This window comes from Gymnoscopelus braueri, assembly GCF_963280865.1.
Source record: "Gymnoscopelus braueri genome assembly, chromosome: 17".
In the NCBI taxonomy this organism is placed as follows: Eukaryota; Metazoa; Chordata; class Actinopteri; order Myctophiformes; family Myctophidae; genus Gymnoscopelus; species Gymnoscopelus braueri.
The window spans coordinates 9,594,105-9,609,239 of record NC_137617.1 but is presented as its reverse complement, the minus strand read 5'-3'; the positions used below and the strand labels follow the sequence as shown (position 1 = coordinate 9,609,239).

General features: G+C 40.9%; 1 protein-coding gene across 1 annotated transcript; it reads left to right on the top strand.

Annotated features, from left to right (window-relative positions):
- Positions 1 to 759: 759 nt before the first annotated feature.
- LOC308104931 (transient receptor potential cation channel subfamily V member 1-like) lies at positions 760 to 13,935 on the top strand (the record flags this gene model as incomplete). Its single annotated transcript, XM_080455570.1, has 15 exons — positions 760 to 989; positions 1,146 to 1,294; positions 1,654 to 1,806; positions 3,120 to 3,257; positions 3,758 to 4,056; positions 4,778 to 4,957; positions 5,865 to 6,020; positions 6,372 to 6,467; positions 7,093 to 7,163; positions 7,782 to 7,947; positions 9,982 to 10,052; positions 10,807 to 10,963; positions 12,064 to 12,188; positions 13,120 to 13,202; positions 13,838 to 13,935. 15 exons carry the CDS (start codon positions 760 to 762, stop codon positions 13,933 to 13,935), a joined length of 2,172 nt encoding a protein of 723 aa, XP_080311696.1.
- Positions 13,936 to 15,135: the final 1,200 nt, after the last annotated feature.

Below are 15,135 nucleotides of genomic sequence, written 5' to 3'. Positions count from 1 at the left end.
CATGTAGTTTCTTAGTTATCGCGGTCAGAGCGGGTTCAAAAAATTGAATGGACCTCCTGACCCTCATAACAATCAACTTGGCTTTTTCTTCGTAGTTGTGTTGGCTCTGTTTGTAGTTGCGTAGTCTACTGGTAGCTAGCCAATCATGGCACTGTGTGGTTTGTGCAATCTGTCTCTATATTGTTAAAACAGTTTGTGTAGGCCACGATTGCGTTATATCGCAGCAAAGGCTGTGTATACTGCAGTCTGCATGTTGCATGTTTAAGGGGCAGATACATGTAAGCGGAGCAAATCACCTTTGCTGCCAACTATTGGGTGGGCATTGTGTTTAATGTCTAATCCCCCTAGAAGCACAAACAATCTCCAATACCGCTCACCATGTTTTATAATATTGCGCAGCATCAATTACTATCAGCCGTTTTATGAAAAAAATTCCTTTGTATAATTGCCAACCCATGTTGTCCTCTTCTTCCAAGATAAGGTCCAGATGTTCCTCCTTGCAGACAAGGTCACAGTTTTGCCACTCATGTTCCCTCAGCTCCTCAGCTTGGCGTTAGGGTTGCGTTGAGGGTTGAGGGAACATAGGGCTGAGAGAACATAGACACGCTCCTGACTCAATTCAGCTCACACAGTCTTGACAGAAGTAGTTTTGACCCTTTTCACATTGCAGAGTGTCATATGCAACGATAGAACAGCCAATACCGAGCAATGTGCAAGCGCCATAAAATGCAAAACAATTATGCAGCCCTATAGGAAACAATGGACGGGACTCGGTCCCAGAGCGTCAAGTGGCGCTTGGAGACAGACACAAGGACAGATGAGGAGAGGAAGAGAGACAGATCGGAATGGAAGAAGGAGAGGAGAGCCTCCCTGGTGTCTGCTCTGACCATGGGCTGCCTGAAGGCCAACACAGCCACCATGGACTCCAACATCCAGGAGAAGCTGGATGGAAGCAGACCTCGCTGTGGGTTAAACGCTGCCTTTGTCTGGTAAGTGAACAGATTTCTAATCTATTACACATTGTGTTGATTGATTGACTTTGATGAAAAATCAATTGACTGATTAATTTTAACGAGCCAGTCAACCTTTCAATAAATCACATCAAATAACATTTTAAACGCCTTCTGTTTGGTTTAATGTGTTAGGGAGGTCAGTGGGTTGGAACCTCCCAAAGACCTGGGGGAGTTTGACATCAAGAGGCTGTTTGAGAGCGTGGCCAGCGGTGATGTCACAAAGCTGGCGGGGCTGGAGGCGTACCTGCGTCGGATGGCCAAGGGACTCTCTGACTCATCATGTAAGAACTCACACAAAAGCAAGCATCTTAACATACGGAAAAATGATTTCTGTATTCACTGGTTCTCAAACGTTTTAATTTCAAGGACTCCCATAACTCACGACACATGGAACCAAATCGACCCATAAGGGTCCATTTGGTTCCATTTGTACACTCTCAGGGTTACAGACCTTTAAGGGTCCATTTTCACCCTCTCAAGGAACCATGAGGGTCCCTGCATGAGTCCCACTTTGAGAACATAGCTTTGCAAAAACATGCTTTGTTTTTGGGGCGAGGTGTGAGATTTGAACACAACATAGTTATTTTCTCCTTCACATGTGACATGACTGTTAACTCAGCCAATATATGATCATCTTTAGATCAACGTGATGGGAAAACAGTCCTGATGAAAGCTCTGATGAACATGAGAGAGGAGAAGAGTGCCATGGTGGATTATATCCTAGATGTTTCAGAGAAGATCGGTGACATACAAGACTTAGTGAACGCTGCCTACACAGACCCCTACTACAAAGGTATCAAAGCACCATTCATAGTTTAAGGTGACCTGATTTCTTGGAGAAAATCTGTATTTCTTGGAGAAAATCTGTATAAAATCTGTATTTCTTGGAGAGAGTCTTATTTTCGTCACATTTGCTGCCCACTAAAGTGTCATCACATAAGTATAATTATTTTGTTTGTCACAGTGTTTTGAGAGTGTTTGTATTTTATTTTTCCTTTCTCTATTTGTATTCTGGTTTCATCCCAAAACAATAATAACTTTGGTCAATAGGTGGCAGTGCAGGACCATGGGTCAATCCTGTTTCACCATCTGGGACTCTAGACCAGAGGTGCACTGTGCACAAATTGTTTTCTCTCATACACACTTTATGAGGATACTCTGTGAAAGAGAGACTACGGTTTCACTGCCTCCGTTCTTTCTAACATTGTAACCTGACTTTCAGGTATCATATAATGTACATGGCTGCTGCCATCAAGTGCCATTACATAGCCTGGTAGCCTACCTATAACACGTATCAAGACTTCATTGATATCCTATCTGATCTTTTTGATTATTTTGTTTATTATTTTGCAAGGGAAAATAAATAAATAATTGAAATCAAGTCCTGGACATGTTTTCATAAATCCTAAATTATCTGCCGCTTACGAGACCCCAAATTATAACGGTTAATGTTTATTATTATCCATTATTTTTTAAATAGTCCCGTCCCAGGAATGTGTGCGCCCCAAATACGTGCAGACTTGGGACCGTGGCTGTGAATACAGATCCATTAGCGTGGCAAAAATGTTATGTAATGTTAATAAACTAAATTGGGTGGGGGTGGGGGGTGCTTCATCAGTCCCTACATGTGCCAAGGGTCACAATTCAGCCTCTGTTTACGTTGTTATGCAGAAGCTTGTAAACTAATACAATATTTTTATTTAATCAATATTCTGTCTCAAATTACTGATTTTGTTCAGACGCATGCTTGTAGCCTAATCATCCCGGTCCTGTGAAGAAGGACCTCCACTTAACAACCCATTCAGTGCCACAGCCAAAATTCATTGTAAAAAAAAAAGTGCTTAGGAGCCGAGATACAGCCTTTTTCAGTAAGAAGTTAAACAAGAAGTGAATGGAGCAGAACATTTTCAAATCATCATATCTTGGGTTCTGAACATTCTTTTCAATATATATTAATTTTTTGACGTTTTAGACGTCCTGTGGCAAAGGGCTTATTACATTGGACGTTTTAGACGTCCAGTGGCACTGAATGAGTTGGGTTTGTTTTCCAATGTACATCGTCCCTTACATCATATAAAGTTTCGTTATGCAACATCATCTGTTTAGGTCAAACAGCCCTCCATATTGCCATTGAGAGGAGGAGCATTGGTTATGTCAGGAAACTGGTGGAGAGTGGCACTGACATTCATGCCAAAGCCTGTGGGAAATTCTTCCAGCAGCCTGATGAGCCCAGCTTCTACTTTGGTGGGTCTCAATATGTCTGTATTACTGTCTGAGTGAGCTCATCTAACCCCCTGCATCCTTCCCTATAAACCCCAAACAGGGTCTGTATTGATTTGTTAAAGGGATAGTTCACCCAAAAAAAATCTTATTTTCTATTGATTACTCACCCCATGGAGACTTGAATTCATGGATATTTCTTTAGTTTTTGTCGCATTCCTAAGACAATAATTTGATGACGAGCATGGGTTCTAGTAGGAGACACAAAGGAGACTCTTTGTGTCTCCTACCGGAACCCCTGCGGTGAACTATCCCTTTAAGTTACAGCCTCCGCTTATAGCAGCATATGAGCAACAGTGTTTAGTGGGTAACTTATAAAACTACCAACTGAGCTCAGTAGTTTTTATATGACAACAACGTTGTGTATTATGGACCGTCCATTAACATTTTCAGTGTTTTCTTATCCTATTCAATTCTTCCTTGATTGAATTCAATTATATTCTGTCCTATTGGTCCTTCTAAAGGAGAACTGCCTCTGTCTCTGGCGGCCTGCACCAATCAGCCTGAGATGGTGGACTTCCTGTTGGACAATGAACACCAAACGGCAGACGTGACCCAGACGGATTCCCATGGCAACACAGTGCTCCACGCCCTGGTAGCAGTGGCTGACAACACCCCTGAAAACACAGAGTTCATCACTAGAATGTACGACCATATTCTCACAGTCACAGCCAAGCTGAAGCCTGAAGTGAAGCTTGAGGAAGCTCAGAACAACCAGGGAAGGACATCACTTAAAATGGTTGCCAAGACCGGCAAAATTGGGGTAGGAGACTTGAGTTACTCAAAGGGTTTCTTCAAGGAATTAGAGGGCATTGAAGTTTTTTCAGCATGATGCCAAGGAGTCTAGCCTTCTAGAACAGTGTTTGTCTGCATCTTTGTTCTGTATTTAGCTCTTTATCGCTGTACCCACAAAAGTAGATCACAGCGCAGCTTACGTTGCCATGTGCATACACAGCAAACCACACAGTTCAGCAGATGTTGCTACGGCAATCACAGCTCAGCAATATTATTACAAAAAGATCACCTATGTGTAGACATTGATCAAAATATATCACTGTGTAGACTAATGGAAAATGCAATTCTCCCACTACAGTAAACTTGAAGACATTTTCCAATTGACATTTTAAGATGTAGGCTATTACAGTATATTCAAGCCAGTTAGAAAGTGAACTTATAATTAAATTAGGTAACTATATGGATGAGTGGGTTATCTGTATCTGGCTACATACAGTACATACTGTATAGCATACAGCATTTGCCAAATATACTGTATGTAAATATCCATAATGGAGACGTCACTTTTTTCAAGTCAATCAGCCTAATTACTGTATAGGGCTTCCCTGAGACTACAGCCTTGTCACTCTGCTGTTCAGTTTAAAGAGAGTCTTGCTCAATTTTCACAAATCTGTATATAATATCATAAATATGAATTGTTGATATAGTTACAAAGATGTCACCACAGTTGTCTGTTTTTCCTCCACCAGCTGTTTGCACACATCCTACGGCGTGAGTTGTCAGATGAGGGCACGAGGCACCTGTCTCGTAAGTTCACAGAGTGGGTGTACGGACCCATCCACACCTCCCTGTATGACCTGGAGTCCCTGGACACCTACGATGACAAAATGTCCGCCCTGGAGATAATAGTTTATGGCAGCGACATCCCCGTGAGTATTGCTGAAACCAGCAGGTGTAGTGCCACAGCAAGTTCTTGATTCTTTTGTCAGACCCTTCGTGTCTGCTGTTTACATAAAAATCAGGTAAAGGATCAAGTAATGTCCTCGTGCTCTAAATGTAGCACATTTTCTGCAGAGAAAAATTAAAAGCAAAAACAGAAAAAGTCCACCAGTCTACCAGTTTCTTACATACTACCATACCCTATCCACTGTGACCTGAAATATTAACCCATTAAGACCAGGGAAAGCATCTGTGTCATTTTAAGATTTCTTTGGCTATTAAAAAATAGCAGATAGTAGATCTGCTAAAAAAAATTAAGTCTTGAACATTTGTGCGAATATTTGAATATATATATATTATTTTTTTTAAGGGAAAATTTTTAACTCAAATCTTTGCTTCTGGGGGGGTCCCTGGAACAAAATATTTTGAGATGGGGGTCCGTGGCCAAATACATATCATTTTGGGTGGTCCTTGACATGAAAAAGTTTGAGCACCACTGATATTATAGCAACATAAGTTTTTCAGAAAACTGTTAGGATTTAAAAGACTTTTGTAGAATCCCCAGAAGCAAAGATTTGAGTTACAAATGTTTGCTTTAAAAATGTATATTCAAAGATTTGCACACATTTTCACGATTTTTCAAAAATAGCAGATCTACAAGCTCATAGCGCGGCACTCAGTGCTGCCCTATGAGCTTGTATATTTGCTATTTTTGAATAGCCAAAGAAATCTAGAAATGACACAGATTCTTTCCCGGTATAAATTGGTTAATAATTTCACTACTAAGGAAAGTGAAAAAAATATATAAATTCTAGCTGTTAAATAAACCACAGACAGATATGCATGCATGTGTAAGTTCCTTCAGTTCGTTGAGGTTCTGTTATTGTGGTTTATCAGAACCGTCCTCAGATGTTAGAGGTGGAACCGCTCAGTGGCCTGCTGGAGGACAAGTGGAACCGTTTCGCTGGGCGGGTCTTCCTGTTCCACATCCTGGTTTACCTCATCTACCTAGCTGTGTTCACGATTGTGGCCTTCAACAAGATGGATGACAAAGTGGGTACACAGAGTTGAATACAGTATACTACATAAATACATAGGACATTATTTATGCATAACGTATCTTGTATTAAATAAAGTTAGCTGACCAATCAGTGAAAGCTTGTCACTAATGAAGGGCTCCTAATGCAAGTGTAGCTGGATTTGTTTGATCAAATGATTACTGATTTATCCATGTTTAGCTTTTCACTTTCTCTCCAGTCAATCCTACTGTTCTCTGATCTACAAATGATCCAAGAGTTGTATTAGAATTAAATTAAATTATTGTGGTTGTATCTCAAAGTATTGCTCTAGTCTAGCTTGATCCAGATTTCTGTTGACACTGATTTCACGTTATCTGGTCCCCAGCCTCCGTTCCCTATTGAGCACTCATCAGATGGATACCTGTACATTTCAGGTCAACTTCTGATAACACTGGCTTCCTTCTACTTTGTCATCAGAGGGGTACAGTATGGACATTTGCATTTAGACTTCCCTGATTTGGGCTATTTGCTGCTGATCTACAAACAAAGTGTCGCAGCCGTTGCCTCTCATGTTTGCTTGCTTCTGTGCTTTTATACATTTTGAAGAAGTTGGAGACGATCTTTAACTTCAATCTGGCTATAACATACATACAGTATACGATTCGAAATCAGAGGATTTCCTGACTTTTGTCCTACCCGGTAAAAATGGAAAAAAATAGTGGCCAATCCATGCAGTCTATTTTATGTCATCTGACCACATGGTACAAATTGAAAAAATAGCTATTAATGGAGAAAAAACATACATTCTACCGACACCACAGTGACTAAAAAAAGATTACTTGTCTTGTTCAAGGACTTCTGAAGCAATCACGTGACTGCAAGGGGAATTTAACCTGCAACATTCAAAGTGATGTGCTTACTGTACAGTATATGTACTGAAATGAACACACCTAGTCTAGCGCTTGTACATCGTGTGATCTCCGTTGCATGCCATATCCTCTATCTACCCTCTATTTCCTGGATTCTTGTACTGTGCCGATGAGGCTAGATATAATACAAATATTGAAGTCTTTTTAAAGGTCTGATATTTCTCTTGTGGTCCCCAGATACTTGACTTGGTGAGGAAGCGACCCAAGCTGCGCACGTTGCTGATTGATGGCTACTATGACGTGCTGTTGTACGTTCTCTTCCTTTCTAATCAGTTATTTTCCTTTTCTATTCTGTTCTATTTTACTCCCTTTCATCCTATTCTATTCTTTATTTGATTCTATTCCACTGGTTCTCAAAGTAGCGTCCAGGGACCCCCAGGGGTCCTTGAGGGGGTTCCAGGTCATCCCCAGCTAAAAGATTGATAGTTAGGAACCAAATAGGACCCTTCTGTAACTCTGAGAGTGTACAAATGGAACCAAATGGACCCTTACGGGTCCATTTGGTTCCATTTGTACACTCTCAGAGTTATGGGGGCCAGTGGCCTTAAAGGGATAGTTCACCCCCAAAATTACTTTTTTCCTATCGATTAGTCACCCCATGGAGACTTTAATTCATGGATATTTTTTGGTTTTTGTCGCATTCCTAAGCCAATAATTTGATGACCGTCAGCGGTTCCGGTAGGAAACACAAAGAGTCACCTTTGTGTCTCCTTATTGGCTTAGGAATGCGCCGAAAACAAAAAAAACCCCATGAATTCAAGTCTCCATGGGGTGACTAACAATAGAAAAAATGTATTTTTTTGGGGCAAACTATATCCCTTTAATGCATCCCTTTTTTTTAATATTAAAATGTTTATTGTGTGTAGCTGTGTGCAGGGTGTGTTCTTCCTGGTGTGTGCTGCCCTGTATCTGGCTGGCGAGGTGGAGTACCTGGGTTTGCTGGTTCTCAGCCTGCTGCTCGGCTGGGTCAACCTGCTGTACTTCTTCAGGGGGCACAAGCACATGGGGGTGTACAGTGTCCTGATCCAGAAGGTATAGAGGAACATTACGGCCCCCCCCCCTTTTATACTTAAAAAACGTATAAGCACCAAAAGTAAAAGTAGTCATTATGCAGAATGTCCCATTTCAAGTTTTCAAATGTATAAATATCTTTTGAAAATAGCAAACCTACAAGTACAAGTAAATGTACTTAGTTACTTTCCACCACTGGAGTTAACCTCTTTTTATTTTTTTATTTTTCTCTTGACGCACGTCAGTGACACTTGTGTCAGTGTCACTTTCAGTCTGTCACGGCTTTGTCAAAACACACTCTACATAACATACTCTACAGAACATGTTCATAGAACAGACTAACAGTATTGTTATAGAACAGAGTATAAACATAGATATACTGTAGATAACTGAAACTACAAGGCGCTGGAAGAACATTGTGATAAGAGGGTTCTCCTAGTCTACTACTACAGCACTTTTAGCTTTTAGCTATTTGTGTGTGTGTGTGTGTGTGTGTGTGTGTGTGTGTGTGTGTGTGTGTGTGTGTGTGTGTGTGTGTGTGTGTGTGTGTGTGTGTGTGTGTGTGTGTGTGTGTGTGTTCACCAGTCTGTCTCTTCCCTCTCAGGTTCTGGTAGAAGAAATCTTGCCCTTTCTCTTTGTCTACATGGTCTTCCTCTTCGGCTTCTCAGCAGGTGCCTCTGCTCTCCTTTCACTAATAAAACCAACCTAACACACCACATCAGGTGCTCTCCTTTCACTAATAAAGTTAACCTAACACACCAAATCAGGTGCTCTCTATTCACTAATAAAGTTAACCTAACACACCAAATCAGGTGCTCTCCTTTCACTTATCAAATTAACCGAACACACCAAATCAGGTGCTCTTCTTTCACAAATAAAATTAACCTAACACACCAAATCAGGAGCTCTTCTTTCACAAATAAAATTAACCTAACACACCAAATCAGGTGCTCTCTTTTCACTAATCCAAATTAATCTAACACAAAGTGCAACCCCCATGACTTTCACTTCATGCTTGATCAGCTATTAAACAGTTAGTTCAGAGATTTATATTTGGGTTTAATACCACACATCCCAAGATACTGGTCAAATACATACTGTAAACCCCTTCTTTAATCAACATTGCTACAACACGTTACCAAGCTTCCAGTGGGCATTTCTCAGTAACTGATTCTGATTTAAACTATTTGTTCAGTACCCTGGGAAGTACAATATCGAACTCTACACAATATCATTCTCAACTAACCCTTTAAATATACTCTTCTGTCATGAAAGGGAGTGTTAATGAGGAATCTGTGGTGGGTGATCAAAACATAGATACACAATTATGCAAAGACATCAATTTCAGATTTCAAAGTATGACAGATTTGAAGGTACTTGAATACAGTGGAGCCAACGTACACGTCTTAATGCGACATACAGGCTGACTCAACTGAGGTCATGTCTGACCTTGACTTAAGTAGGTCTACCCACAAACACACGCCCTCAGACCCAAACAGCAGCAGCTAGGGAAGATATTGATCTACCACAATGGGTGCTTATCAACAATCCAACTCATGTTAACACCCTTCTGTTATTTGACAACACCACATGGCAGCAGGAAACGTCAGGTGTTTACGTATCATATTACAAGTGAGACTCACAAAGCATTCCTCAGTTGTTGTAGTGGGGGGAAAGATATCCATAAAGCAGAATACATAATATAATATCATATATATAATAGAGTGCTCTTAAATGAATAAAATAACATATTTCAAATCACCTTGACAGGAGTTAATAATGTACTGTATAATATATTGTGATATGATATTTTAACAGACCAAGATATACGGTAGTTTCAAATATATTTTTTGGCCAATTTATTGCATATATTCTGACACATACCGTCTTCTCTTTCTTCACTATACTATGTGCTCCACAGCGATTGTGGCCCTGCTCATGGACCCAGTGTCAACCAGTGTAAGTGTAACCAGTCCAAATATGAGCAGGTCGAGGACCTTCTTCACAAAGGTGGACGCCTCAGAGGCCAAAGGTTGCCAGCGGGCCTCCTTCCAGAGCATCCCCTTCACCATGCTGGAGCTCTTCAAGTTCGCCATCGGCATAGGAGAAGTGGAGTTTGCAGAGAGGTATGTGAATTTCACCCACTGTTTATCCGTTTTATTTTGTCAATCATTTGGCTGTTCAACACTCACCATTTTCATCACGTGAATCCTAGCATCTTTAATCTGGGCATGCTATAATAGGCAGACATTCGGCCAAAATGTGCAAATATTCTGCCAAATCTGTAAACAATTGGCAAAAATAGGCAAACATTTGGGAAAATTAGGCAAACATTCTGCGAAAATGGCCAAATATTTGGCAAAAATGGCTACAAGCTCACAACAATGTGCATTAACTAAGTAAAGTACTATAGGATTGAACTGGTAAAAAATAGCCACACCATGCCACACACCTTTTGCCTGTGTTTTCTTTATAGTATGAGGGTTTTCTTTTTTTATATTGTTTTTTTTTGTGTGAAATGACATTTCCTTCAGCCATGGATGAATGACAATAAACTTGAACTTGAACTTAAAATGATGTAAGAAAGTTTGAAGTCGAAGTTGACACATAATTATTTTTTTTTCGTCCGTCCGTCCGTCCGTCCGTCCGTCTGTCCGTCTGTCCGTCGGTCCGTCCGTCCAGCCATCTGTCTGTCCATCCCAACCTCTTGAACGCTATATCTCAGCAATACCTTTAGGACATTTAAATTTGCACAAACGTCCACTTGGACTCAAGGATGAACTTGACTGATTAGAAGCAGTATTTCCATTTCTCCTATAGAGCACATGAATGTAACATTGTAACTGTGACGTATTTGTGTACATTGTGCTGTCCTTGTAGCCATGGTAAAAGTTCCTATGACAACGTGATATTCTACATCCTCCTCATCGTCTACATCATCCTCACCTTCATCCTGTTGCTCAACATGCTCATTGCTCTGATGAGCAAGACGGTGGAGAAAACCACAGAGGAGAGCACCAGCATCTGGAGATTACAGGTGCTGTGTGTGTGTGTGTGTGTGTGTGTGTGTGTGTGTGTGTGTGTGTGTGTGTGTGTGTGTGTGTGTGTGTGTGTGTGTGTGTGTGTGTGTGTGTGTGTGTGTGTGTGTGTGTGTGTGTGTGTGTGTGTGTGTGAGTGTGTGTGTGTGTGTGTGTGGAGTAAACTTTAGAACGACCAGAAGGACTCTGCACTCCTGCTCATATGGGGTCAAAAAGGTCTGTGATGTTGAAACGGGCTAGATCATGCCGGGCCTTAAAAGTAATAAAAAAAACAATTCTATAAATAGCTTCTGCTCTTTTGGTTTTAGCTAGTTGTGAGCTTACGGTTCCGTAAAAGAGCTAGGGAAAAAAGGATGGGACCAAGTACAGAGCCCGGGGGTCCCAGTCAATGAAGCATATATGGTCTAAGTGGTTAACAGGCTTTACTGTGTTTCACTGAGTGAAAGCATTTAAATGCACATAGGAAAAAGACACAGCACTAAGCAGTAAGCACTTTGAATTATTCAGTGGGGGACAGGATGCCATCAAGCCCCCATTATCTTAACCACGTGAACCCTAGCTTCCCTAATCTATATTTAGACATGACAGGGGCCTATAGAGCCCACAGGGACTCTGGTCAATATGTATAAAGGGTTTAAGTGGTTAAAGGGAAACTTTGGCTGTTGTATGGAGATCAATATAGTATGGCAAAGAATACAGTATGTCTTCTGTGTATTTCTCCCTGAAATGATGACGTTGGGAAAAGATCAAACATGCAGAATGCACACCACCTAGAAGAGTGTTGCATGTAGCCTACAGTATGTATGTGCCCCAAGTTTCTGTGTCTATTAAAATTCTTGTGCACACTGCCAGTAGACCAAGAAAGTAAATTCCCGAATATTTTTTGGTAGCTATAATACTGTAGTTTGAAGAAAATAAATTCTGAACCGACATATTGGTTGAAGAAATGCAAGGATTTTATAGACAAACCTTATTTCACCATGCTGCAGGTTAGAATTACAGTGTGATCAGAACTGGACTCGGGTAAGCTGGCTGCCACTGTGATACCATTCTGGAATGACGCATGTCACCCCTATGGTTTTGTCTTTGATCGTCCCAGAGAGCCATCGCCACCCTGGACCTGGAGCGTGGTCTACCAGCCTGTCTGAAGAGCCGCCTTCGCTGTGGAGTCGACGTCAAGCTGGGAAGCAAGGAAGGAAACGAAGACAATCGACGTTGTTTCAGGTTAGATTACAAGCAACTAAGGTACACAACACTACTACACAATAAACAAACAATACCATTAATAATAGACATTATTAATACTATGACTATGACGTGTATGTATTTATGTTAATTAAAAGAAACGAATATTTTTTAAGTATTATATCTTCAGCAGAAGCTAGTAAGCTAATACTATTATTTCTAAATTAATATTTCATGTCAAGTTAATCATTTTGTTTGTAAGTGTGATGCGATGCGAGAGTGCGGACTAGCCGACACCAACTCGGGACTCCTGGATCGAGGATGGATTTGTTTGTAAGTAGGGATAATGTACGACACTGTATTATGAACCCCTGTACATTATCCCTTCCAACGACATGGAGTCAGCAATATTGTCATTGCCATGGTATAACCCATTAAGACCTGAGGCGATTCTTTAAAAAAAATCAAAATCCTAACAGTAAAAAAAAAAAAATCAAGATTTTTCAAAAATAGCAGATCTACAAGCTCATAGCGCGGCACTCGGTACCGCGCTATGAGCTTGTATATCTGCTATTTTTGAATAGCCAAAGAAATCTAGTGACACAGATGCGTTCCAGGTCTTAATGGTGTAAATTATCCCTTCCTACAAGTTTATGTCAGTCTCATGAATTTAATCTGTACTTAAATGTTGATTTTCTAACTTGCTGTGTAGTTGTTTTTGCTGCACTGTTGTTTTGTCTAGTTGTTTGAGTGTTGAATGTTTGATGGACCACAATGGAGACAAGTCTCTGGCTTTTTGTGTCACCCATTTGGTATGTTTTTAACTCGTTCACTGCCTGCATCTTAAAAATAAAGTATATACAATCAATCAATCAAAACTCCCCCACCGCTCCTAATAGTAAAATAAACTAAAAAGGGGACTCAATTGATTAATTAATAATTTCATTTCTGGTGTTCATCTCTGCTGCAGAGTGGAGGAGGTGGATTGGAAAGTGTGGAACAGTAATGTGGGGATTTCCAGAGAGGAACCAGTCGCTTGGAATGCCAGCCAAGGTGAACAAGACACCCCATTATGTTAACATGATTGTAATGAATAATGAAATACAAGATCCTTTTTTTTTTTTTTTGGATAGCTGTATATATACATATATATTATTATACATTATGAATTTCCACACAGTAGGCATAATGTGTGGTCGCTGCTGCTATTTGTACGTTGATGCAGCCCGCTGCCCCGTCTAAAGACATGTAATCAGACTGTATCCATGTCACTCTCCACAGTGTTATCTAAACCAGTGGTTCCCAAACTGATGATAAGCTTCATGTGAAACATTGTTTTCTCACTCAACAGTAAACAAGCCAACATACAGTATAAGTGTATACCGGGTATCTGCACATTTATAAAGTTCCCTTCCCATAAAACATGAGTCACTGGGACAAACCCTTGACATACACTGTACAACATATTGCAATGTAATGATTGGTCAAAAACTAACAACAATCTTCTCTGAATGTCTGACTGAAAATGTACCAAAACCTGTCACTATTGTCAGCCAGATACTATACAGCATACCTTGATAATGACTACTAAAATGAAATCAATCAATCAGATATACGACTGCCGTTACTGTATTCATATTAGTTATAATGTAGGCTGTTGCACTCATCGCCTGCCATTTTCCCAACAGATAAAAGAAGACATGGCTTCTTCAAGGATCGCAGCTATACACTGCGAAAAGCCAAACCCAAACAGCTGAGGAAACAGCAGCGCATAGAGATAGTGTGATGGAAAACACACACACACACACACACACACACACACACACACACACACACACACACACACACACACACACACACACACAGACAACTGCAGAGCCACTCCGAAAAAATGCTTTCATTTGTTTACGCTTCTGCTCCGTAAAAGTAAATATGACATAACATCTGGTGTTGTGCAAGGGAGCTGTCTTTGCTGTTCTCATATAAGCTTACACTTGGTGATGTCATTAGAGAACACCATTTTAACTTCCATACTACTAGACGCTGCTTCTACTTTGGTGGGTACTTTGGGAGTAACATTGAGCTACTGTATGGGAATCACACAGGTGAATTCTTTTTTTTTTTTTTTTTTTTTTAATGTATCCCACGATTTTTGTAACCCATTTTTCACCCAGTGCCAATTGCCTAAGCTGTAATCCTGGGCGCTGCTCTCCCTCTGCCAGCCTGGGGAGAGCCCCAAACTGCTTCCTTCAATGCATGAGGAGTGATCAGGCCACTTCTTATCACCTGACAGGCTGGAGTTTCCCCGGTAGAGCGTATAGTGCGTGGAAGGAACACGCTATTTCCAACCAGTTCTTTTCCCCTCTATCAGGCGCCCCGGCTGACCAGGGGGAGACAGTATAGATTACTGCATGTTTTTTGTGAGGGTACCTACCCTAGGGTACACGGGGAGAACATGCAAACTCCACACAGAAAGGCCCTTTCTCCAACCCCACCTACTGTAGGGTATGGGGACTGATGACACGGAGGAGAGAAAACGCCCCCAGCGCCCACAGCGTCCCCAGCGAGAATCAAACCCAGGACCTTCTAGCTGTGAGGCGACAACGCTACCGACTTGGCCGTGCCGCTATCATTCATGATTCATGATTAGATGTAAGGGCTTGCTGATGTAATGATGCATTATGTTTTTGTTTGACAGGAAGTAATTAAGATTGGAATTTTAGGGACTTTTTGGGGGGTGCATCTATTTTTTATGACATCTTCATTATGACCAAGGATATGCACTAAAAGTGTGAACTTCATAGAGGGACTCAGTAGCTGAGTAGGTAGAGACAGTCTAGATTATGTTCCACTATCTCTGGTTTTAGGAAAGTAAATACACTGCATGCAGCATTTTTCGGGAAGCTGTTACAATATGTCGTTTGTCAGCTGGAGGTTGTTTGAGGAAGCGGTCTGTTATAACTGAAACTATCATGAGGCCCCGAAT